Below are 25,595 nucleotides of genomic sequence, written 5' to 3'. Positions count from 1 at the left end.
TGAAAAATCTTACACTTTTTATTGCAGGTTCAGTGTTAGTGTTTTGGAGAGCACAGCTGCATTAGAAGCAGATATTGTTCCAACTTCCCTTCCCCACAAGACTCTGCCACAAACTCAGCCCCAGGCAGCTCCAAAAATTGTGCCTGGTTTTGCAGTGCAGACAAGTGTCCCAGAGAGGAGCAAGACCCTCACGTGATTCATCACTGAAGAGCAATAATGATCCAAAGCTTGCAAAATGAAAAGGCCAACACATTATCTAGCACTCCTGCTCTGCTGGGACACACACAGGAGCCTTTCCCAGCTCCCTGCCCCAGGGATGGCAGCAGCCCTGCCAAGGGGTTGCCCTAAGCTGTCCTTTGGGATGTTCTGCTAACTGAGCTTTGATGAAAGTCCCTGCTCTGCTCTGCAGGAGAGGAGAGGCCACTGAGCTGGCACAGAGCTGCTGTTGGCTCAGCTCTGCCAGCAGCACAGCCTGAACATTCCCTTCCATGCTCTGGGGTGAGACACAGGCAGAAACAACCCCAAAGGCTGCTCTCACTGCCCACACAGCAATGAGCAGTCCCTGTTCCCTTCTCACAAGCTGACAGCTACTTCTGTTTAGCTTTTCTTTCTGCCCCTACAGGGCAAGAGAAAACACACTAAAAAAAAAAAAATCATTAAAGGAACTTAAAAATTCAACACCACCTCATTTCTCCATCTCTTTCAATTAAGGTGTAATTCCCCCCACTGCCAGTGGCCCCTTCTATTGACTTGTAAAGTGCTGGTCAGGTTGATTTTTTTTTTTTTTTCTATTAGATCTCACGCCTCAAGACCCTGAAAACCTCAACACTCCTACAAAAATAAACAGCTGTGTTATGCCTATGTTTTATGGTATTGCCTTTCCATGCAGATTTCCTTCTCTTGTGGAATCCAGGACAGGGGCAGGCTCAGGTCTAATCATCGACGGTGATGTTGCGGAAGAGATAAGCCATGGACTCGCCGTTGTGGATCCTCCTGATGGCCTCAGACAGGATCAAACTGATATCCACAGTCTTTATCTTGGGGCACTGCAGCTTCTGCACCTCGTGGGGAACAGTGTTGGTCACCACCACCTAGGGAGGGCCAGAAAGGAAAGGAAGTTGTGCTGCTGGAATGTTCACCCTCCCTGAGCAGCCACCCTGAGGGGTGTGTGCTGCTGCTCCACAGTTCAGGGGGAGAACTCCCTGCATATCAGGAAAAAAGATTAAAATAAATGGTCTCCCCTCTGTGACAGTCTGTTGAGGGGACCAGCATAACCAGCACTCTCCAACAGGCTGATGGGTCCACTCAGATCACAGGATCTATTACTGAGTGCATAACCAGCACTCTCCAACAGGCTGATGGGTCCACTCAGATCACAATATCTATTATTAAGTTTGAAATCCTGTCCTCTTCATGTACCAGCAGCCCCTGATCAGCTGGGGGAGAGGGGCTCACAGTGAGATGGCAGCCACACAGCCCCAGCTGCAGGGAGGGAAGTGTCCAGGCAGGGATGACTAATATTTTTGTTAGGGAGAAAATACACTAGAGGGAAGCAGATCTGATCTGAGCAAGGATTAATCACACACACTTTTTTTCTGTGTGTGTTCCAGTGAAGAACCAGCTAACTGAAAGCACCTGATTAAATGAGTAATTCCAGACATGAGCTACGTGCCTTGGGAAGGACATCAATTTGTGAGTTTTGGTGCCACCCCAGCTCTGCAGTCTGGAGAGCAGCCTCACCTCATCAATGGAAGATTCCTCTATGAGACGAGGGGCATCTGCTGACAGGAGCCCATGAGTTGCCATCACAAAAATCTTGTAGGCTCCACGCTCTTTCAGGATCTCTGCAGCAGCTACAAAGCTTTCCACGTCATCAATGATGTCATCCTGAGCAGAAACAGAAATAACATCAAACCCAGAGGTTTTCAGAGCCTGCAGGGCAGGAGTGGATCTGCAGGCTACTGCAGCTTTGGCCATGCACACAGATGAAAAATAGAATCCCTGTCTACTTCAGCTGCTGATGAGGACAGCCACGTGCATGACTAATCTGTGAATGCTATTTCCCTGGTTTAATGACCCTTTTGCTAGTGTGGAGAACAAATGTTGTGTCTTGGAAACAAATCAGTCCCTGCACATGCACTCACAGTTTATCATCAGCAAGGAGTATTTTTCCATGGGGCAGGAGCTGCATGTTGATTACTTACACTGCAGCATGGCATAGCAAGTAAGAGAGGCTTGGCAAGGGTTTTGTTTGGGGTTTTTTAACACTTCAGGAGTTTTCTGTGTGCCCTGGATTTATTCATTACTTGCAGACATCTGACACACAGAATCAAGGCAGCAAGGACATTTAAGGGCTTAAAGAGCTGAAGTGCAAATGGTTTTCAACAGAAAGTTGAAATAACCAAAGCTACCAACATTACTGGAGAAAAGAGTGTCTAAAAACCAGGTTCCCACTCCTACACCAGGCATCCCTGTGACCCTCAGGGATGGAAGAGCTGAAGCAAAGATGCTGTGAGGAAGCCACCCCCCACCTGTCCCCCTCACACTCATACCACGATGATGGCAATCCTTCCTCCAACGTCTCCAACCACAGTTATTGGCGGTTTCTCCTTGGCCATCATCACTAAAGAAAATGGAAAAAAAATAGTCCAGGTGACTCAGGCTTGAGTCAAACCCCCACAGTTCCACCAGACAAGAGGCTGAACCATTAAACATCTTACACTGATGCAGACACAGATGTGCTTGACATGATCCTGACACCCACCTAAGTGAGGAACTCATTTAACCATCATTTTTCTCCTCAAATGAACAACACTGCTGCATAAAGAGGAGATTCTGTTTCTGTGGGGATTTTGTACTGACCTCAGAAACAGAAAGCAACTCCAACTCTCTAACAGACCCCTGTGCAAGGAGAGTTACAAAGCAGCACCTGGTTTATGGGCAATATCAGTGACCTTCTCTGTGCTCCAGCACAGGACTTGAAAAAGGGTCCATTCCATGACTGGGAACAACAAATGGGCATTTTCAAGCAGCACCTCTCAAAGGGCAGGTGCTTTACAAGGTGCAATTTTTCACCTCTTGGACTCAATAAATCATCTGTAGGACCAGAGACTTGCAGTGCAGCTCATTTGCTTTCTCACATCACCAAACACAGAGGGGTCTTTGAGAGGGTGTAAGAACCTTAACACCACCTGCTCAGGCAAAGAATGCTTAAGGAAGTTTGCAGAAGCAAATTTGCTGATTATTTTTTAAGTGGATTAATGGAAAGAGTAGGACAAAATCCAGCTGAAACTCAGTTCAACAAGCTCAGTGCAACCAGCAATTGGATCAAAGCACACACTGACAGGCTGTGCTACCTGGCACACAGTGAAGAGATGTCCTGGGAAATAAGGTTCCATTCCCTCCTGACACTACTTTTGCACTGACAGGGTCCATGCAAAACCACACCCTGCTAAAATTCCAGCAGCATCATGAAAACACCAGAGATCTGAGATGCACTGAGAGTGTTCAGATGTAACACAGCCCTCAGACTTACACCAAACAGCAACCAAGCTCCAGCACAGGCCAGGGCCTTGCTGTCCATCTGCCAAACCTCTCACCTGCCATGGGGGGCTGGTACAAAACCCTCCAGCATGGAAAGGACACTGTGGTGGGCACACATGTGTCAGTAGGTGACAATCTGGGCTGATCTAACCACTGAAGCCAAGAGGCACCTCCAGCATTTTGTAACACTTACCTGGCCCACCTCCACACCCCACAGCCCTACTCTGTACTCTCCACAGTGAGTGCAAAGTGTCCTACCAAGGCACTTGGTGGCCCCCTCCTTTTGTAAGCTCAGGTCTTGCCAGGATTCTGGCCACAGAGGCTTCTCAAGTGCCTCAAGGAGTTCAGACAAAGCAAGATTTTGCTCTTTTAGGATAATCCACTTCAATGTAATACCTGAGCAGCAGGAGAACACACAAGGCATTGCCCAGCAAAAAGCCTGACTAAATATTGATCTCTGCTCTCCTCACCAAAAAAGTCTCAAATCAAACTCCCCATCCTGCACAGCAGGATGATCCAGCAGCATTCCCATATCTCATCAGTGCCTGGGAATGCTGAGAGTGCAAGCACAGCTGGGTGAGTGACTCACACTGAGGGATATGATGAAAGCAATTATAAACACCACAACTTCCAAGATTCTTGTGTAGAGCTGTTCTTCACATCCATGACCTACTCCACAGGCTGGTTTGCCATAAACCTACCAAAACTGTATAAAAGGTGTCCAGTAATTCTGTTTTGCCCCAAGTCCCATCACTTATTGCCAGGTTTTGCAATTAAAGTCACAGCTACCTTGGACTGAAGAGTTAATCAACAGCTCTTCATGGCACAGACTCCTCAGCCTCCCTTGCATGGTTATTTCTGAGTCTCCTACCAAATGCAAAGTCACATCTAAATCCTGAAGGAAAAATATTCTTATGAGAAGGAAGATTAATTATAATAAATGAAGATTAAGCACCGCCAGAGATAAGCAGATCATAAATTCCAGTTCCAGGCACTACTGACCTGCTCAGATTAGCTATGAGTTTACTGTCTAGTCTGGACAGTAATAGAGCTCCTGGTGGGAGCTGGGAAGTATCAAAAGGATTCACCTGGCTGCCATCCCAGCCTCTGTGTGTATCCAGTGATGAGTGCCATCTCTGTTTACAACAGCCAGCTCAGGGGAAACTTTTACACAAATGGTGAACAGGCCTGGGGAGCTGAAATTCAGCACTGTTTTACTCACAGAGATATGGAGTTTCAGCAAATCAGTTTCCTTCTACTCCATGAAGGAAGCAGCCACATTCCTTGCTATGCTTAAAGGCTAACATGGCAACCAGCAACATTAGCAGTGCTTTGCATCTGTCTGGTTTTTAAAAGCTGTATTTCAATTTTGGTTTATTTTTAAAGAATGGTAGGCAACGTGTCGACCTACCCGGATCTTAAAGAGATGTTCTCCCTTTTCCTTGTTCAATTTTCTCTGCAAAAAAAAGAAAAAAAAATTGCAAGCCAAGGATCTACCCACAACCACATCAAATCTCAACTGCTCCAAGGTGATGAGAGTCTACACAAGGGTTAGTGCAGCCAGCTTCTTCTTCAGAATCTTTGAACATATCAAGATGTGCAAGTCAGAACTGCTACGAGGAGGTGCCTTGAGAAATGATTCAAATAGTACAAGAATATTTTCTTCCCAGACACAACCCTCTATGTTTGTAGACAGAAGAGAACAGAAATAAGCCATGCTGGTATTTCTGTATGGTGTAACCCCTTGGATCATGTACAAGTTTGGTTTAAAGAGTTGCTGACATTTTCTGGAGAGTAAGAGAAGATGCTTGTGGTATCTGTAGCTTCTGAGGGGGAAAAAAAAAAAAGAGGAAAAAACTAGACCAACCACCATTTCTTTTTAAAACAAGAATTTCAAAGAACATTTTCATTCAGATGTGCATAACATACACCAAAGTACCACATGTTAAAGGCAGGATCACTGGCACTAAGAAAGAACATTCTCAGGTGTGTAAACATGTTGCTTTAATTAAGTGGTCAAAATCAGGTTAAGAAAGACTAAAATAAATTCTGTTTGGAGCTGACAGTGCAAATTAAAGTGACAATCACCAAGAAATATAATGCTGCATTTACATCAGAGTCTGGGAGCAAAAGGCTGCTCAAGAATGAAGTGTTTTGTGCAGAGATAACCTTGGAAGGACAGCAAACACCCCTGTGCCCAGCCTAAACACAGGCAAGATGGGGGTAGGGAATAGGAACAGAGCCACGGTCACTCCAGTTTCTCCCCCAAACTCCCTTTGTGGCAGTTTGCTGGGCTCTGGGATTCAAGCAGACCATTAGCTCTCTGTACAAAGTTCTGGAATGATTTAACAGATGGTTCCCCACTCTTTTCTCCAGGAAACAGCCAAAGAGCCCCCATGCATTTGTTAAGGCACAGCCCCGAGCCAGCTGCAAGCTCAGAGACACAAAGGCACAAATCAAAGGGAATAACCTTGGAGTGACATCCTGCCCCCAAGGCTCTGATTCCAGGGGCTGCACTGCTGAGGGCTCTTGCTGCTGCTCCAGTGAAGCAGTTGAAGTGCAATTAGAAGCACCTCTGGCATTTTTCTGTTGTGGCTCCCTACATCACAATATCACATCAGGCCACACTCAGACAATAACTAAGCCATTACACTGCCTAGCACTCATTAATTAGAGGCACATGATCCCTGCTAGAACAGGGGGAGGAGGTGCATGCCAGGACACAGGGGCCCGGCCAGTTCAGCAGGAAGCCCATGGAGAATGGCACAGAGCATGAGCCATGGCTGTGGGGCTCTGGGGCTGCTCCCCAGCACAGGTCTCACCCCTCTCCTGCCTCTAACAAACTGTCTGGAGCTTCAGCTGCCAAGTCTGGGATGCTCCACACTGATCTGGTTGTAGCCCAGGGTGGGATGCCCCACAAGAAGTCTCAGGCACTCCCCAGGAACATCCCCAAGCTCCCACCTGCCAGGCCCAGGTTTGGTTGCTGAGCCAGGCAGACTCACAGACCACTTTTGTTTTGACAATCAGAGGGTGTGAGGGCAGTTTTGGTGTAAGGAAAATCCAGTTGTGAGCAGCAGCACGTGTCTGACCTTTCACAACCAACCACAGAACTGAACCCTGCTACACTCTGCCCTCAGAGCTTTCACCAGCAGGAAGGCAGAGCTGAATGAGGGTTTGGAATCATGTGACATTGAGGTGGGAAGATGCTTTGAAAATGCCTGAATTGGAGAAGAAATGAGGCACAGCAGAGGGGGTCAGCACAGACACCCACAGCACTGCCATCCCAGCTGCACTTTCAGAGACTGTGACACAACCAGAATGCACAGACTGCTTTTAGATAGGGATAATCTCAATTCTGCACCTCCAGAACCCAGCTCACTCAAAATCAGGCATCTCTCAGGTTAGAAAACTGCAGAGAAAAGCAACTTCTGCTGAGAGTTTTGGGCAAGTGTGCCTCACAATCCACCCCATGACAGAGCTGCCAAGCCACAGCTCAACTGTTTTACACTGTGCCTTAGGCATGCTGGGATGTAAGGTCATTGGTCAAGTGCTGAGTCTGTGCAGCAGGAGATAAAATAAGAAAGTGGTGATACACAGCAAATTAGTCTGTGTTTGGATAGCTGAGGACTGAAAACAATTTCCCATTGGATTCATAATTAAACTGGACAAGGGCACATTTCTGTGTGAACAACCATTTACAGGGTTCTCCAGCAGCACAACCTTCCACAGCTGAGCTTCTCTGAAGTGACATGGCTGGAAATAAAATTACAATCACATCAATTCCTCCATAGCAGACAAATGTCAGCTACTGATATTCTGGAGGACAGCATCCTCCAGAATAGGAGGGGAAGGAGAAAGTGAAGAATAACCATGCAAATTCCTGCTTTCCTGGACAGGCATGAAAAAATCCCCTTGTCAGAAGCAGAACAATAAAGCCCTAAACTACATTGCCAAACCCCACCTGCCCCTCAAGGCCCAAGAGGAGTTTCACCAGCAACAAAAGTACTGTTTAACTGATTGTACTGCAGTGAGACACAGCTGGGGTGATGTAAAAGGCCTACAGTCTTACCTGCCTCCCCTCCACAAGCTGCCCACTGACTGGCTGGATGTTCTCCCTAAATTTCCAAAGATTAGATGATTATCAGCAACCCAAACCACTGCTGGTGTTGCCACACACAGCAGCACACAGCCTTTCCCACGGGCACTTCTCAGCCACCTTCCTGCTCCCAATTTCTGTCCTGCCACCACCTGCCTAGAAAGCTGAAATCCTCCTAAAAGGGAGCTGGATTTTGATTGTACTGTTGGTATTTGGCTGCTGCAGGAATACAAGCAATCCTGAGGATGGCATTTCTCAGGACACAAAAGTTTCCTCTTTTTCTTTTGCTCTCAGCTCCCAAATCAATGGCAAGAGCTCCAGAAGCAAGTCAACAATGCTCTTGGAGAACCTACTCACCCCAGCCACATAAACCTCAAATCCTTGTCAAAACAGACATTGGAATATGATCATCTGGGTGCCAAGGTGAAGATTTCCAGCAGTAACAATGGCTGCAGAGAAGGGAAGACAAAGACCAGCCCTCCCCTCCCCAGTGGAGCCAGCAGCCTGCCTCAGTGGTTGTTATCTCATTACTTACACTTTTACATTCCCCTTGTTTCATCAGCTCAATGAATTCTGCTGCTAAACACTGTAAAAGCACCACCTTTATCAGAGGTTTGTCAGTCTAACACTATGGAGCAGGCAGAGCCATGGAGAAAATACTGCATGGCCATAAGGAGTTAAATAAAAACCCTGTGACCTCTCCCACAACTCACTGATATCAACCTTTCTATGAAAAAAAATCCCACTGGTCTAACTGCCTTTGGGTTGGTTACACCCACACAGATAAACCAACAGAAATTTCCCACCAAACTTTCCTTTTTTTTCCCTCCCAAAAGGTAAGCAGAGAAGCTTGATCTTACATGGCAGCTCCAGGCCAGGATGCACAGTTGCATTTTTGAGCATGGGAGGGGAGTGCCGCCCGTCGTCCATGTCCTGCTCGGTGCACTGAGCCTCGCCATGGATCACTGCCAGCCCCAGGCGCAGCCTCTCGGCGTAGGACTGAGCCCTGCAAGACAAACCAGCCCCTCAGGGACCTGCTGGGCTCAGGCAATTCACAGCCCATCACAGCAAGGCTCCCCCACACCTGCAGCAAGCACGGGCTGCACCTCTGCGGCTGTTTCGCTGCAAGAAACCTCACTGGATGTGATTCTTCATTCCTTATTAATATCCCACTCTACCCCTTGGCTCCACCACAGGCTCTCCTGTGTTCCTTCCACATTTCTAATTTCTTTCTGAGATGGTCAGGCACTGCTGAAACTCCAGCAGCAAGGTGAACACCAGCTGAACCATTTCAGTGAGACTGCCAGAGTTACACCCATAGGGGTGGGAATACAAAGTTCTATCTGCACCATGTCCATCCCATTTCCAGCCACAAAAGAACTATGATTCTCAACCCATCTGCCACCCTCCCATACTTTCCCTGGTATATCTTCCACCAGCTCAGGTATTTTCCAAGTAACTTTTAACCAGCTAGCAAAGGATCCATTTACCTTTTAGCAGCACCAGGAGATTTGGCTACAATAACTGCGTTTCTGTAATCTGGAATCTGGATGTGATAAAAAGTTAATTAATTTTAAAAATATATTCTTCCTAGGGTGTAACTGGTTTGAAACATGGCAGAATAATTTCACCCATCCTCCTCCCCAGAACCAAATAATCATTCTGTGACAAGAAACCAGAGAGGAACTGCACTTGCTTCCAATTTGTGCATTCTGCAAAGGTGGGAATGTTCACTATGTTGAACCCTTCCCATATGGGGAGACCTTGCTCTCTCCATGTGGGAATAAATCATCATCTTTTGCACATGGAGAACAAAATCTCCATGCCCTGCTCCCAGCCCTGCTGTGCTCAGCACTCCTACACTCAGCCCAAGACAAAGTCTATCAATAATTCAGAGCAGATAGAAATCCAGGACAGCACAATGGGAGAAGGGGAGCAGTTTAACAGGATTTCAGAGGTGATTAGAGGCAGAGGCACAAGTAGCATCTCTCAAATGGCACTAACTCCACAGAGAGCAAGCTTCTCTCCTGCTTGTGCTGCAGTTCAGTTTCTACCCAGTCAGAGAAGTGCAACATCTCCCCATGAAACATGCAATAGGTATCCCCTGAGAAAGAATTCATTAACAGAAGGATTGACCTAAACTGACACCATCACCTCTACTTAAGGACAGCCCCAATGCTGGCATGACATGAAAATGAGCTCAGACAAGTTGATATACACAGAACTAGAGTAACCTCACTTCTTCCTGTATATACTGAAGCAGGAAAGGGGATGCTCTCAGGTTGTCTACTGGAAAGCTGAAGAAGCCTTGGATTTCCTTTTGATGAAGGTCCATAGTGATAATGTGTGTTAAACCTAAGGGGGAAAAAAGACAACAATTTATTGAAAATATTCCCACGTGGCTGGAGTTCCTTCAACATCTCCATTTTCCAGACTGTTTTAGCTATTACTCAGACTATTATGCCTTGGCATAAAATAATCATGAACAGATTAACACAGAAAGTTCCACAGCCATAATGAGAAGCAGGCATGTGATGCCACAGCCCTGGGCTGACACTGCATTTCACTGTAACATTTCTAGGCCACCTCCCCAGGTGCAAGTTACAAAGAAACACAAGAAAACTGAAGAAAATTAACTCCCTTATTGTGGCTCAAGATCTCAGCAACACATCCCCACATCAACCAGGAGAATGGAAGGGCAGATGAGCTCTGGGATGCCCAGCAGCACCAAACCTGCTGTGCTGCTGCTCCCTGGGACACTCACCTGCCTTGGCAAGCATTGAAGCCAGCAGCTTGCAGACTATGGAGCCCCTCTTCCTCATTTTGCTCTGTTTGCTGTAGGGGAAGTAGGGGATGACCCCAATGATGTTCCTGGCACAGGAAGTCTTCAGTGCATAGGCCATGATCAGCAGCTCCATGACAGCAGTATTCACATCTCTAGGAGATTTGAACACAATTCCAAATATTAGCAGGTGTTTTTCCAGTGCAACTCCTTTTCCATTTATACCCAGATTAGCCCTCACCAAAATCCCAAGGAAATAATGCTGCATCTCAGGCTAATGTATGCCAGACCCAGATTGCAGCCACACAGCTCCTTCCACCATGCCACAACAAATTACAATCAACACTTACACATACAGGACATGACACCAGCACTCAAGAGCTGTGGGCTGGAATTTGATTTTATATTCTAAAATAAGGTGAATGATGATTTCCCTCCATAATCTGACAAAAAAGGCTTTTGATAGAATTTACTTTGGAACAAATGTCACTTGATACAGTGTAATTTGAAATAAAATAGTCTTTTAAAGAAACAGCACACATGCAGCCAACACAACTTCATCCACACTGGATTTCTTAGGGTATTTTCCTCTTTAACAGTGTAAAGCAGGTTATTTTTCCTGCCTTAAGAAATGCTGCAATTGGAGCAGTATAAACTCCAGATATAGCACTTTGGTGGGCAACAGCATCTCCACACTCTTTAGCTGATCTAGAGATGGAAGGAACAGCAGCACAGGAAATGCTAGAGGATTGTTTCTTGAAAGAAAAAACAAACAAACAAAAAAGTAACCTAGGCAGAGGAATCACAGAAGATGCTGAGTTTGAGTATGCATGAGCACAATTGCTAATCCTGCAAAGGACACTCCAACAATCCCACCCTGCCCCTGAGTGCTGCTCAAATGCTCCTTGAGCTCAGACAGGTTTAGTGCTGTGGCCACTTCCCTGTTCCAGTGCTCAACATCTCTCTGGGTGAAAAACCTTTTCCTGATATCAACCTAAACCTCCCCTGACTCAGCTTCATGCTGTTTCCTCGAGTCCTGTCACTGGTCGTGAGACTGAAATATCCCATTTACAGTTTGCTCTCCCACAATGACTGGAGTGGCCCAGTAGAAGTGCATTAATCTGCATTTTAATTCATTTTGGGATGGGGAAAAAAAGCTAAGTTCCCTTTAGTTCCCCTTTATTTCTTAAGGCCAGCACCAAGAGACACTGTGTGCATCACCACAGGCCCTGTTTTCCTCCTGACACAGCTTCTCCAAATGCCCAGAGGCATGACCCATGACAAACCTCTGACCATTTCCATTTCCCCACTGCTCTGCCCTCCTTTGGAAATTAACCTCCACTTGTGCCCCTTCTTTTGTCTCTGTTGTCCTGCTGGCCCCAGCAGCCTGTGCACACAATGCCATTTACACACAAGAAAGCTTTGTTGGCTCTGGAGCACCCAGCCAAGAATTACATAAAACACAGCCCCTTGCCACACAGGACAACAAAGAACTGTTTCTTCCCTTTGGTGATTTAGCTGTGCCAGTGGGGCTGGGAGAGAAGAAAAAGATGCTACTATCAGTGTCATACAAAAACAAAGTGGTCAAGCTGAAGCCTATTGAAAGTTCATCTGAGAAACTTAGTATTTTTCATCATTATTTTTCAACTTATTCTTTGAAAATCCATACATATTCACATGGAAAGCAGGTAGAGAACAAGACTGGGGCTTCAAAAGGCACCAGCAGTCCTGGTGCTGCTGCAGGACATTGTGACAGTGCTCACAGGGGTCTTAGGATGAGGGAAGAGATGAGAATCTGACACCATGTTTCAGAAGGCTTGATTTATTATTTTATGATATATATTACATCAAAACTATACTAAAAGAATAGAAGAAATTATTTCTTCAGAAGGCTGGCTAAGAATAGAATAAGAAGGAATGATAACAAAGGTCTGTGGCTCGGACTCTGTCTGAGCCAGCTGACTGTGATTGGCCATTAATTAGAAACAATTAACATGGGCCAATCCCAGATGCACCTGTTGCATTCCACAGCAGCAGATAATCAATGATTACATTTTGTTCCTGAGGCCTCTCAGCTTCTCAGGAGGAAAAATCCTAAGGAAAGGATTTTCCATAAAAGACATCTGTGACAGGACACCAGTAGCCACATTGATGAGAAGTTATCCAAGGAGGAGACTTCTCCCAGCATTCAAGCAGGATCCCAAGCTGGACTCTGGGAGGCTCCTGCAGAGCAGCAGCCACAGGCACTGGGCAGAGGTGGATGTGTCTGTCTGTCCCTCCAGCAAGGCCCAGGGTGGGTGGGCTGAGATGGTTTCATGCTGAGCCACCACTGACCTGCTCCTCTGCAAGGGGCAGTGACCCCAGCCAGGGGCACCAGCTGGGAAAAATGACAGTGGTGGAGGAAGCCCAGCCCCAGCATCTCCCTGAGAGGTACCCAAGGGAGCATCCCAGGCTCCCTGCTGCACCCCAAAGGAGCACTCCAGGCTCCTTGCTGCACCCCAAGGGAGCACCCCAGGCTCCTTGCTGCACCCCAGGCTCCTTGCTGCACCCCAAAGGAGCACCCCAGGCTCCCTGCTGCACCCCAGGCTCCTTGCTGCACCCCAAGGGAGCACCCCAGGCTCCTTGGTGCCCTCCCCATCTCCAGCCCTGAAGTCACGCTCAGTTAGTTACTGCTGGAAGGGCTGAGCCAAGACCTCACACAGGGGTTGGCAGCTCATCAGCAGGACACTCAGAGACAGCTCAGCTGTCCCCCACACCCTGCCTGCCACACCAGAGCTGCTCCTGATCTCTGCCTGGGCCCCCCCTGACACCCCTGCTCTGGAGGCTGAGCAAACACCCTATGTGAAACTCTCCATGGGCTTTGCAACAATCAGCACCAACACTCAGCACTAAAAGGCTCCTTTTGCCTTTATGGTACCACAAAATCACCAAGCCCTTCATTTTTCTATTCCCTAAACATGAGCTATTTGATTTTTCCCTCACACAAATGCCAGTCCACGCACCAGTCTTGGATGGTAACTGTCCTTGTCACCCTTTTTTTGGTTGTGCTACAGCTTCTGTGACAGAGAGCCTGTATCAAATATTCAGGTCTTTCTGTGATCTCTGTGCATTTAAGATGCAGACTGTGAATTCACACTGCAGCATAACAAGGTTGTTTTTCTCTCTACTAACAAGTCCTAATATTTTCTTTTCAAACCACTACTGAGTGTAGAAGTCCTATTCTTAGATTATTCCCCACAGTTGTTGTTTTGACTCTCCTGAAAAGCTCCCTGAAAGCCACTGCAGAACAGAGATGTCCTTGAACCTGTCCTCTCCAGCAATGCAGCAAGGCACAGCTGCAGTTCAGGAATGAAAGATGACTTGGCTGCACAACACTGGCTCCTCACCTGGAGGGCCTTGAACATTCTGGCTAAAAAAGATCCATTTCTTGGCCCAAATCACTGAACTCAGTTAATGGAAAAACAAGGGGATCAACAAGTTAAAACCAAAGGGGAGGTTTTCCCCTCCCAAAACTGCTCCTGTCCCCAATGCCCTGAGTTAGCTCTCTGAACACTTGATCTGTTTCATGTTTACACAGCTCTCAGTTACAGGTTATTCCAGAAAACTCCTTCACAAGGGACAACAGAATGGCACCATTCACCCAAAACATAATCCTGCACCAGGGGATTTTCATCTTGCAGAGATTTAGCTGCTCCCTGAGGGAAGAAACACTTGGGGCATCTCTCTGGAGAGAGATGAGCCCTAGGAACATGTTTCTGCCTGCAAGAGGAATTCCAGAAGTGAGTAAGCTGCTCTAGGAGTCCTACTGATTTCTCTGCAACAGGCCAAGCATTTCACAGAGGAAATGAGCTTCAATTCTCAGTGGGCTCTACTTCTTTGGCAAGCAAGGAAAAATCCTGTATCCAGGCAATTCTGCTCCCTGCTACTTTTGAGCTAAAATTAAGCTCTGCTAACTTATTACTTCTTGTGATCTCCAAAATCTGAGCAGAATTTGGTAACTTGGAAAAAGCTATCAGAGCAGGAATGTCCTTGGTTTGTTCATATCAATACCTCATCCCTGAAAACAGCACCTCCTCTATTCACAGTAGGTTAATTTGAAGTTATCATTTATTTGTAGGCTCCCTTCCCTAGCATTTATTTGTGGGCTCACTCTAGTGCTGTTCCTGAGGCAGCAGGCAGCAAGGTTCCTGGGATTACCCATGCTTTTCCAGCCCCCTGCTTATTTGCAGCACTTCTCTTACTGCAAGCCTAGAACAGCCCAAAATAAAACCCAAAAAGGCCCACCATCATCACAAACTGTAAAAGCACAGGAAGGAGGCTGTGGAATTCCACCAGTTCAGTTTCACACCACTCCAGCAGAAGGAGAAGAGTAATCCAGCCTGCAAGGAAAGCAGCAGCTGCTGTTTGATGGTGGCTCTGCTGCTTGGTGGTTGGGAGGCAGAGGAACTCCCCCATCCTGGGATGGAAATCCAGTCAGACATCACCCAACAGCTGAGCCTGCAAGGCCACAGAGCAGGGATGCTTCAGTGGAAAGAATCAGTCACTCTGCTCCTGCCTCAAGTGACACACTCCAGCTATTTGATGGGAAGCTGCAACCAATCCCCTGGGAATGTTAACAGCTTAGCACTATGTGAGCCTTAATCTCAGTCACAGCAATGACAACAGTGCAATTCCACTGCTCATTGTGCTGCTTTACAGTGAGCAAACCACTGAACCATCCTGATCCAGGCATCCAAAGCACATCCCAGGTGCAAACCTGAGCCACAAGTGCCTCACCTGGGGATTGTCTGTATGATGAAGATATCCTGTCCACGGACAGACTCTTTTATTTCAACTCTTGTTTCTGCAAAGGATGGAATACAGAGTCAGATTTGTTTCCAAACATCAGGTTGACAGTGACAACACACCATGCTACAGCAGGAACCTTGCCCCCTGGTCAGGGCAGGTGAGGACTCACTCTTCTGCCCTTTGTGCATGCACATACACACATGAGCCAAGTGGATTTTCCAAAGGCTGGACCTGGGTACAGTTGGCATAACACACCAGTGAGTTAGCTGTATTTACAAAGCAAAAGCAGGCTGAATCGCTGTTTATTTTTTTATAGAATTTAGAATTTTAGAATTTAGAAATTAGAATTTTAAAATTTAGAAGACAATTTACCTAACTCTCAATGAGAAATCATTTTCACACTTCCATGGAGGGCTGAGAGCTGTAAACAGCACATTCATTAGTGAGCAGTTAACCACCCAAGGCAGAACAACCTTCAGTACTTCCAAGAAGGTAACTCAGCACTTTTTGCACTTTGCTCTTTCAGCTTACCATGAGATCAGCTCCAGGCTGGCTGGAGAGCTCAAGGCAACACCAGCAGCACCAAGCTCAGAGCAAGAACTTCCCAATCTCAAGACATTCCAACACTGACACAGGCTGGAGGTCTGGGTCTCTGTTGAGCACCACCCCTACAGTCCCTGACTCAAATGCAGAAGCTGAGCCTGGAGCAGCTCTCAAAGCCAAACAATAACTGCAGGTTTCCCAAGGTGCCTGCCTCAGCCATTCCCTTCCCACACAGTCCTGGCTGGAGGGCAGGGGTGAGGAAAAGGCGAGACAGCTCCTCAGCTGTGCAATTCCAATTGCCTTGGCCTGGCAGTGACCCTACAGGACTCTGCTGAGAGCACTCATTTGCTGTGCAATGATGAAAAACGACTTCAGACCTCAGAGCAAGCAACCTGATTTAAAACTAAGCCCAAAGGGCAACGAGCTCTCCTGGGCAGGAATGCACCAGCCAGCCCAAGCATAACCACAGCAGCTCTCCCACTGTGAGGCCCATCCTGGCTGAAACAGCAGCAGCACTCCCACAAATCCTCCATCCCTTCCTCCAGTCTGTAGCAGCTCTCTGGTTCTACTCTCTCTTGCAAACAAGGTATCAGAGGTCTTGAAACAGTAAATGACTCTTGGCCACAGAGCTCTGCTGGCCAATACCTTTGTGTTTTAGTCCAGCATCTGAAAGTGGTCACTTGCAGAGTATTAACCTCCTTAAAAACAAAAGCAACCTCCAAGAGGCATTTTCCCCAGCACAGCCATGAATTTGCACTTTTAAAAGCAAGGGCAGCTGTAAATTCTGTGTGACAGGGAAGGGCTGAAAGAAAGGGATAATTTAAAAGCTCACGAGGCAGACACTGAAAAAGCAGGGCATTACTTTTAAATCTGGAGATATTTTGCTCAGCATAGGAGCATAAAAGATTTGGCAGCAGCTAAAACCCGAGGCAGAGCTCTAGAGGAGAGTTTGCAGATGGGCAGACAAACAAGATAACCAGGGAAAACAAGAAACATGTTTAATTGCCTTGTCCAAGGTCAGCCTTGGAGGTTTAGCAGTGCCAGGAGCAGCAGTAACATCACAGCTGAATCACTGCACTTCTTAGACAGGTCTGGCCAATGGAGGTGCCCAGCATTTCTAAGATTACCTCAAAACAGTTGCAAATAGCAGAGATTTCTCTTACCTCCATTGGTTTCCTGGTACACCACAGATTTCCCCAGCTCAGCACCGAGACGCCTGCAAAGAAGAAAAGGACATTAGACATGGAGAAATGGAGGAACCAGCAGTTTGTGCTGCCAAGCAGGACTGGACCAGATCACACACCACCAAAACACAGCTCTGCCCATGAGGGAGCTGAGTGAGGCAGCCAGGCTGCAGAACTACATCATCCTCCCTTCCCTGGGGGTCTCCTTCCCTCTGATGTCCCTGGGACACAGAGCTCTGCAGCAGGTCACTGCTGTACCCAGAGCTGTAGGAGTGACCACAGGCTGTGATCCTGATGGCAAAGGACACCTTGCCAGCCTCTGCAATGCCCCCTCGGGCAGGTCTGATGTGCAACTAGAGTTCAATGATTTACTCAGACTCAATTAACGGCACCTGAGTCACTTCTTTTGACTCCCACCTCTTTTCCTTTTTCTCCTTGAACCTTCCTTCTGAAATAACTCAAATGATTAATGAGATTTTAACTTCAGTTTTTTTATTTTATCAAATTACTCCTTCCTTTTCTCAAATATCAAATCTACAACACTCATCGCAACAAAGATTAGTCACCCTCCTTCTCTTTTTCATTTCTTTCTTACAAAACAAAGACTGACTTTGAAGAGCATTTTAAAAGGCTCCAAAATGCAGACTTTTCCCTCAGGTGACACTTCAGTATTTAACTCTACTGACAAGTAATCCACTAGTAAGTACTTAAAGACTTTTGTGCTTTAACCTGAGCCTCAGAGACCCTGCAGCAGTGGAGATGCTTTGGCCAAGTGAGATGGAGTGGGGCAATTCCCTCCTCTCCCAGGATCTGCTCTGTGGCCATGGCCACACAATGAATTAGGAAACAGTTTATGCCTGAAAAAGACCTTTGTTCACCATGCTGACTGTGGCAGCAATTTCCTGCCTGCACTTGTACTGTATTTACCTGGATATTTGCCAAAATTCTGCAGATCAGGCCTAACTCCAAATAGAAGAGTCCATATCTTCTGCTGGGTTTTTATCTCGTCTACAGCCTTCAGCAGTTGGTCTCACTCCATCTCCTCAGCCACTAACTCAGCCCTGCACTTCAATTGTCACAAAGATCTGTGCTGTCAGAAGTGAAAGCAACACAGCCTGACCCTGGCTTGCTTCTGTGCCATCAGCAACTGCTGGGCTCAGCTGTGAGCCAAAGCTGGAGGTCCCAGCTGAAGCTGGCCTGGAGAGTGTGCCTGGGACAGCTGAGATAACAGACACTCAGATGCCATGGGATATGTTTGCTTAGCTGGCTCCAGAGCACGTCCTGGCACACACCCCCTGCCCACTGAGTGTCTGGCAGCACGTTTTGCAATGGCTGGGCTGGTGACTAAACTGCCACCACGAGAGCTGGACGTGCCAGACTGTCACCAGCCCTGCTCAGGTACCAACTGCAGCATCCCCTGCAGCCAGACAAGTCTCACAGATTTCTGCCTGGGCTCCTCTCAGCTCAGCTGGGTTAAAACTTGCAGCTGCAATGCAAAGGCATCCTCAGTATCTTCAGTGTCAAGTATAAGCAAGCCTGGGCACCTCAGGGCCAGACTGACACAAGAGGTGAGTTTTGCAGGTGGGATCTTGCTGTCCTGATGAGGACAGTCTGGCATCTGCAAGCACCAAGCTTAGTCCTAATCACTGCTAAGGCATCTGAGTCCAAACAAGCTCAGAAACACACACCCCCACCCCAGAGCAGTGTGTGATGGGAAATGTTTAATGACTCACACTTGTTCCTCCACAACTGCACAGCAAGTCCTGCAAGCTCCCCTTGGAGGCATGTGTGCCCTGACCTCACTGCAGACAGCACAATCCCACCTCAGTACTGGGGAAAAGAAATCCATTGGAGAGGCTGTGCAAGTGCTCTTAGTCAGCCCTGCATCTCAAGGCAGGAAGGAAAGCTTCAAAACCAGTCCAGGCAGACTCATCTCAACAAAACAGCCCTTGGAAGGTGGCACTTGCAGTGCTAAGTGCTGGCAAACAAAACCAGATTCGTGGTGCTCAAGGGAAAATGCTCTCATGTTGTACTAGAGGAGGTTTAGATTGGATATTAGGAAACACTTCTTCCCTGAAAGGGCTGACAAGCCTTGGAACACACTGCCCAGGGAAGCGGGAGTCACAATCCTTGGAGGGGTTTAAAAGACATGGAGATATGGCACCTTTGGCAGAGCTGGGTTAACAGCTGTGCTCAGTCTTAAAGCTCTTTTCCAACTTCATGATTCCATGATGCAGCCAGCAGAAAGCAGAGCCCAGTGCTCTCCTACTCAGCACAGAGCAGCAATGCAGTTTGTGTGCTGCTGAAACAAGAAATCACAAGTGCAAGTTTGCTCCCATGGCAAGAGGAACTAAACCAGCCTGGCTTGGGGCACTAAAACAGCTCAGTTGTCAAACCTGGGTGCAGGGAGCAGCAGACACAAGGCAGATGCCAGCTTAGGAAAATGAGCAGCTCTAGTCAGACAATAAATCCCAGCTCTGCTCCAACTGTTGACTACAAGTAAACAAGAGCAGTGGATATGAGATAAAACTGCCCACGAAAGTCCCAGAGCAGCCCTGCCTGCAGCACTCCAGAGGAGCCACAGGCACAGCAGGATCCAGAGGCAGCTCCCCCAGAGCAGCTGAGGTATGTGCACCCCAAGGGCACACCTGGCACCAAATCCCCTCCTCCAGGCTTCAGTTAGACAAGGTATCAGCCAGGGAAGGAGTCTGATAAACCCTGACTGAGTCAAGAACAATAAAGAGGGGAGTGTTGGTACAATTCCTGCTGTGAAGCACCAAATTCCAGAGGACTTTATGAAAAGAGATATTTGCATGGAAGTCAAGGGCAGGGCACACACACACAGCCTGGCAGCAGCCAGAGTTCAAAGATAAATTTCCTCTTCCTATTACCTCTCCCTTGTTTTCTCTTCCATCCCAAATCTTTTCTCTCAAAATCCTCTCCATCCTGAAGCTCCCAACTGGCTGTTGCTTTAGAGGATAGAAGAATTGAATTGAAAGCAAGAGCTGTTTTCATCCAGCTCCAGGACTAACAGCATAATCACAAGAACCTGGGCTACCACAGTTACTGATCACTCCTCTGCAGACACAGGCAGAGGTGCCCTAGGACAGAGAAAGTGGCACTGCAGGTAACCCAGACCACACACCCAGAGAGATAAAGCTGCTTCTAGGAAAAATAACATTTTAAGTCCTGCAGATAAATCACATCTCCAAGCAAAATAAGCTGCTATCCTCACACTAGCTCCATCACTACATCAACTCCTCTGGGACATGACAGCATCTAAGAGAAAAAAAAAACAAAACAAAACAAAACTCTTTATGGCTTTAAAAATCTTACTCAGAGCGTTTGGCCAGTAAAAATTCCTATTGATCTGGAATCTGTAAACACTGCCCAGGAAGGATGATCTAACTTTCCGCAGTCTCAAAACATGCCAAGAGGATATGAAGCTGGGAATACAAAAGTGTTTATAAAACATGGCTCAAATTCACATCTAAATGCAAACAGCTCAGGAGTCACCTATGGTTTAATGAGGAAGTGACACACTGCAGCATTTTAGGAAACATTGTATCAGACTGGACTTTAAAATGCTCCGCTGAAGACTCAAAAATCACTGTGCCAGGCTCTTGAGACAAAGGGCAGCCAGGGAGACTCCACGTTCAGCTGTATCAATTTCAAGGGGCAGATGTACTCACAGCGTTCTGTGCCATCAGAGCCTGTTTCAGTGCCCTCAGAAAGGCTGTGCTTCCTTGTCCCCTTCTGTGACCAGAATCCAAGACATTTGTCAGGTTATCTCCAAAGGAGCTTCTGGCCAGCTCACAGCACAAACATTCCATGTGAAGAGAAATCTGCACTCAAAGCTCTTAATTACAATATTTTATTTTGGCAATATCCTCTTCATTATAAGCACTTTCCCTGGTCTCAGCTCTGCAAACTCCCAACTCTCCCCACATGTACAGACTCCAGGACTGGTGCAGACTCAGGAGGAGCTGGAGCAGAGGACAGAGGGTCTGTGCTGTGCCTGACTGTGGCCAAATCAAGCCACAGCCTGACTCTGAATTGCTTTTCAAACTTGAACAAATCTTTAAATAAAGATCAGTCATGGTCCAGCCAGCACAATGGCAGCTCTGCTGTGCACTTCCTAATCCCCCAGTATGAGAACAGCCAGGAAAGGAAAGGGAATGGCAGCTTCCTGGATACAATCTGTTGAGATATCCTTAAAACTATCTGAGCTCTCCTTTGCCCCTCTCCATCCACCCAGCACAACTGGATATTTGAAGAAAAGTCCCTACAGCTCATCTGTCACTAGAATCACTTGTTGCAGCCACACCAAAGCCATGCAGCCCAGCTAGTGGCAAACACCAGGCAGATCTTGCTCTGCTCCCACCAGCCCACTCCTGGCGAAGGAACCTCCCCTAAAGCTGTGCTGGCCAGCACAGAAAGCTCCACATGAGCCCAGCCTGCTCATCCACATTCTGTGCTCCACCTGAACAGCACAGAGATGCTCTGACTCCCCTCTGCCACCCTTTTTATTGACCTAAAGAATACATTTCCTACCAGAAATCCCCCTTCAGCTGAGGGAGGCTGCTGCAAGTCCTCTGAATGCACACTCTCCCCCCAAAGCAGGGCTCCCCTCCCACCCAGTCACAGAAAACACCACCCTGGGTTTAGTGCTGTGACCCAGCTCCCTGCAGCCACAGGTCAAAACACAAATCCCCATGTTCTCCTAATTCCATGTTGTTTAGGCTCATGGCAATGCTTTATCTTCAGATCACCAGCATTTTCCATGCTGCAAACTGAGTGAATCTCTGGAATACTCACATCCAGGGTTGGCAGTGAGACAGTATCACATCCCACATCACAGAGCTGCAGGAGCTCTGGGAGGCATTAGCAAGATTCAATCACCACCCCCCTCCAAGCCAAACACATAAGCAGTGAGTAGAATCTAATATTTGCACCTGCTGAGCCAAGCACTGCAGTCAGAGGGAGATCTAAATGCATCTGTTGGATTAAAGATCAGAAAGATTTCCTAGATCTCCCTCCCCCCCCAGCACAAAGGCCCATTAGGGACCAGAATTAGGACGCATTAGGTCACAGAAATTATCTTTCTCCCCTGAAAATGCAGTTTGTAATCAGGTCCCAAGTCTCCTAATTACAGCAAGAGTTTTCTTTCCATCATGGAAAGAATTTTAAATAAAATAATCATCACTCTCAATTTATAAGGGAAAAGTAAATATATGGGTTTATTTATGTTTCAGTGGTGCTGAATCTAAGGAACATCTCCACTATTTCAAGTTTCACAAGGTCTTCATAATCCAGAACCATCTCCTCTCCCTGGCAGTCACTACCACCAAGTAAAGCTCTGAAAACCTAAAGTGAAAGTAAAACTGACCATTTATCTCTGTCCCATAACTATAGAATGCTCAAGGGGAATGATGAAGATCAGAACTGTGCCAGAACATGATGCTCAGAGCCTGAAATGAAAGCAGCTCTGGAAGTTCTGCAGAAAACAAAGCAAGGAGATAAATCAGGTGTCTGAAAGTTGGGCAGTGTCACACTGCTCCTCTCTGGGCTTGAGATTTTAAAAAGGATAAGTCAGAACCACTCAAGTAGAGATCTTAAGTTCACACCTACAGGTAAAGGACAGAGCTCAGATGGACAGGTGTCTCAAGGGGCCCTCCTAATATTGTGTGTTGTTTTAAAGTTCTTTTAGTACTTTTACTCAAGGTCATAAAAAAACTTTAAAAGGAACACACAATATTAGAGGACAGACTCACCCTTGTAAGATTGCTCCAACTCTATTTAAAGGTGCAACTGACCTCCCCAGCAAAGAACAGGCTGAGATGTGAGATGGGGGAAAGGCAGCAGCCACGCATCTTTTGCAACCTGAAAGAACAAGGGATGTGTTACAGATCAGCTGAAACAGCCCTTGAGCTCCCAAGGGAAGGCAGTGCAAAACCACAGCACTAGATGCTGAAAATACCTTTAATTTTGGGAGACTTTTTACTGTGGGCTAATCTGTACTGCACAGAGTTCCAGATTTTGCACCCACAACAAAGATAAATGTCCTTAAGCCTCAATTAAACAGCAGCTGTGTGTCACAGGGCTGTGCTTGTGCCACCACCAGAGCATCCAACATCCATCCCACTGATGGCAGAGGCAAGGCAGAAACCCCACATTGCTCCTACTAGAAATTTACTTGGTGAGAGATCAAGGAGGGAGGGGAGAGGTCATTCTGGATCCAGATCCTGCTTCTTTCCCCCTCAGAGCATCCCTGGGATAACATCAGCACACCACCCCAGTCAGCACCACAGCCTGGGGAAGCCTCTGCATGTCTCTTCTCATTTCATCTCTAAAAAGAAGGGAGATATTTTTAAGACAAAGAGCAAGGAAGAAGGATGGCCTGTTTGCTCCTCCAGTCCTGAGAACTGGGAGCTCATCCCCAGGGGAATTCTGTTGTGCTATATTGATGTAACAGAACAAGCCCTCCAGAACTCTGTTCCATCTGCTGCAGCAAAACTTACTTTTATAGAGAGATATATTAAGTTCAGAGTTCAGTGAAAGAACTGACCAAAGATAGCAAGAATACATGAGCCAAAAAAAAAAAAAAAAAAGCTTTCCACTCCCAAACACAAGGATTTTCCTCTTAGCCTCACACTTGAAGAAGTTCATCACTATTATCCAACACACCTCCCAGCCAAACAGCCAAGTCAGCTCTGTGGAGATAATCTGTGCTAAGGACTGAACGCTATTTATTAAGTGAGCAGGACAAACAGCAAAGAGTTTTCATAGTTTAGGGTGGCAGCACACCTGTACTTAAGTCCTACTTCCAATTTAAACACACCCTTGGAGATGGGAATGGGACACAGACACCTACAAAGGATAACTGGGATGCTGTAACCTGCAGCAGGGAAATAAGCACTGAGACCCCTCGATTTTGGGATCAACTGCCTATGAAAAGTAGCTGAGAAACAGCATAAAGAAAATCCAGACCCTGTTCTAAGCTGACAGCCCAATACACAGATACCCTTCTCAGAACAGTCCCTTCGGCTGGGACTGCTCCAATTTGAACCAAACTCATTCAACCCCAAAGTTCAAGTGCTGGGGGAAACTCAGAGCTCTGTGCACCAAAAGCCCCATTTTGGAGGCAGCTGTGACACCCTTCACTCAGCAGGACCCAGCGCACCTGTCCCGGACAAGACAAGGTCAAACTCTGCCTAAACTGATGGGGTGAAGAAAACGGGGCAGACTTTTACCCCGCACCAAGCAGCACAGGCTGCCCAGCTCTCCCAAATCCGCTCTGGTCAGCGCAAGGCGCGGTGCCGATGTGCACATGGACACTCCCCTTGCCCCAAGCACCGAAGCTGTTGGGAAAACAAGGTCAGGAGTCGGAGAAAGTTTTGAGCATCTCCCAAAACTGCTCAAACCGCTTTTCTGAGGTTTGTCCGGCCAAGTTTCGCCTCCTCCCTCCCCAAAAGTAACAGCTTTTGCTGCAGCCCAGCCTCTCCAGCAGTGAAATGGACGTCAAAGAAGGGAGCAAGCAGCGGGTCCATTTCCATCGCTGGCTCAGGCAGAGCTGGTGAAGATTCTCAGTGCAAAATCTCCACAAAGGTGTTCGCAGGAGACGCCTTGGCAAGGCGGGGGGATGCCAGAAGCTTCTCCAGCCGCTCGGGAGGGCTCCTGCCCGCGCAGGGGAGCGATGGGGGAGAAAGAAACTTGAAAGGGAAGGTAACTTACTCCGTGATCTTCTTCGCCAGCTCGGTGGAGGCTGCGGTGGAGTTGGCCGAGAAGACCCGGTAGCCACTTCTGGCCGCGTTCATCGCCAAAGAGTCATGCAACCCCCGGGGAGCTCGAAAGTGAGAAAAAACAGATTTATAAGGCAACAACAGCTTCCGTGGCATCCTTTTCTTTCCTCTCCGCCGCGATCACCGCCCCTTAAGGGGTGGGGAGGAGGAGGGGGAGGAGGAGGGGGAAGAGGAGGGTGGGGACCCTTCCGCTACCTATGGACTTGCTGCTCCATTCCTGCGGCAAAGTATGAACGGGAGGGTGGAGATTATGATTATTAAAATAAAATGGAGCAGCGGCTGCCTCGGGGAGCAGAGGGGTATACAGGCAACGGGTAACCCAACCCCACCCCACACCCACCCAGTGGCCCCTCATGCAGGAGGGGAGGGATGAGCCCAAAATGAGGGCGGGAGCAAGGCGGAGAGGGGCTGCCTTGGCTGGAGAAGGTGCGGGTGAGCTGAGGGAGAAAGGCTGGGGGGGTTCTTTGTGATGCAGCAGGGCTGGACCGAGGTGTCCGTGGCAGGGTAGGAAGTCCCTGTGAAGGGGGAGGTCTCTGGGGGGGACGGTCCCATCCCGCTCCCCTCACCCAGCCAAGCACGTCCCGCCACCCGGCCAGAGCGGCGCTCCCTCCGCCGCCATCTTCTCGGCGGGAAAAGCCCGCCCCCGCCGCCATCTTAGGTGAGGGCGCCGCCGCCGCACTCCCCGTCACGGCGTCCCCTCACCGCCTGCCCCAACTGCGCCGGTACCTCGGGAGGACAGCGGCAGAAACGTCCCTCCTCGGGGGATAAGTACACTTCCCGCTGCCTGAGGGCGGTTCACAGCGCGACTGCCTCCCGCTTGTGCTCGGCGGTGAGAGGCACGGGGTGTAGGCGGTGGC

The 25,595-nt window shown here is 47.8% G+C and overlaps 1 protein-coding gene across 4 annotated transcripts; it reads right to left on the bottom strand.

The window, feature by feature from the left end:
- On the bottom strand, positions 1 to 25,594 carry PRPSAP1 (phosphoribosyl pyrophosphate synthetase associated protein 1). 4 transcript variants are annotated; one of them, XM_059485644.1, is made up of 11 exons: positions 25,465 to 25,594; positions 24,671 to 24,782; positions 16,916 to 16,968; positions 15,198 to 15,264; positions 10,404 to 10,576; positions 9,879 to 9,994; positions 9,130 to 9,185; positions 8,500 to 8,645; positions 2,553 to 2,623; positions 1,741 to 1,887; positions 1 to 1,091 (listed from the first exon to the last, which is right to left on the bottom strand). In XM_059485644.1, exons 2-11 carry the CDS (start codon positions 24,751 to 24,753, stop codon positions 933 to 935), a joined length of 1,071 nt encoding a protein of 356 aa, XP_059341627.1. In that variant the 5' UTR covers positions 24,754 to 24,782; positions 25,465 to 25,594; the 3' UTR covers positions 1 to 932. The 4 variants fall into 4 exon arrangements, with proteins under 4 accessions (XP_059341627.1, XP_059341625.1, XP_059341626.1 ...); XM_059485642.1 differs by lacking the exon at positions 25,465 to 25,594 and adding an exon at positions 24,934 to 25,093; XM_059485643.1 differs by lacking the exon at positions 25,465 to 25,594 and having other exon boundaries at positions 24,671 to 24,872.
- Position 25,595: the final 1 nt, after the last annotated feature.

This window comes from Ammospiza nelsoni, chromosome 19 (assembly GCF_027579445.1).
Source record: "Ammospiza nelsoni isolate bAmmNel1 chromosome 19, bAmmNel1.pri, whole genome shotgun sequence".
In the NCBI taxonomy this organism is placed as follows: domain Eukaryota; kingdom Metazoa; phylum Chordata; class Aves; order Passeriformes; family Passerellidae; genus Ammospiza; species Ammospiza nelsoni.
Note: the sequence above shows the minus strand (reverse complement) of the source record. Positions and strands in the feature narration are given on the sequence as shown.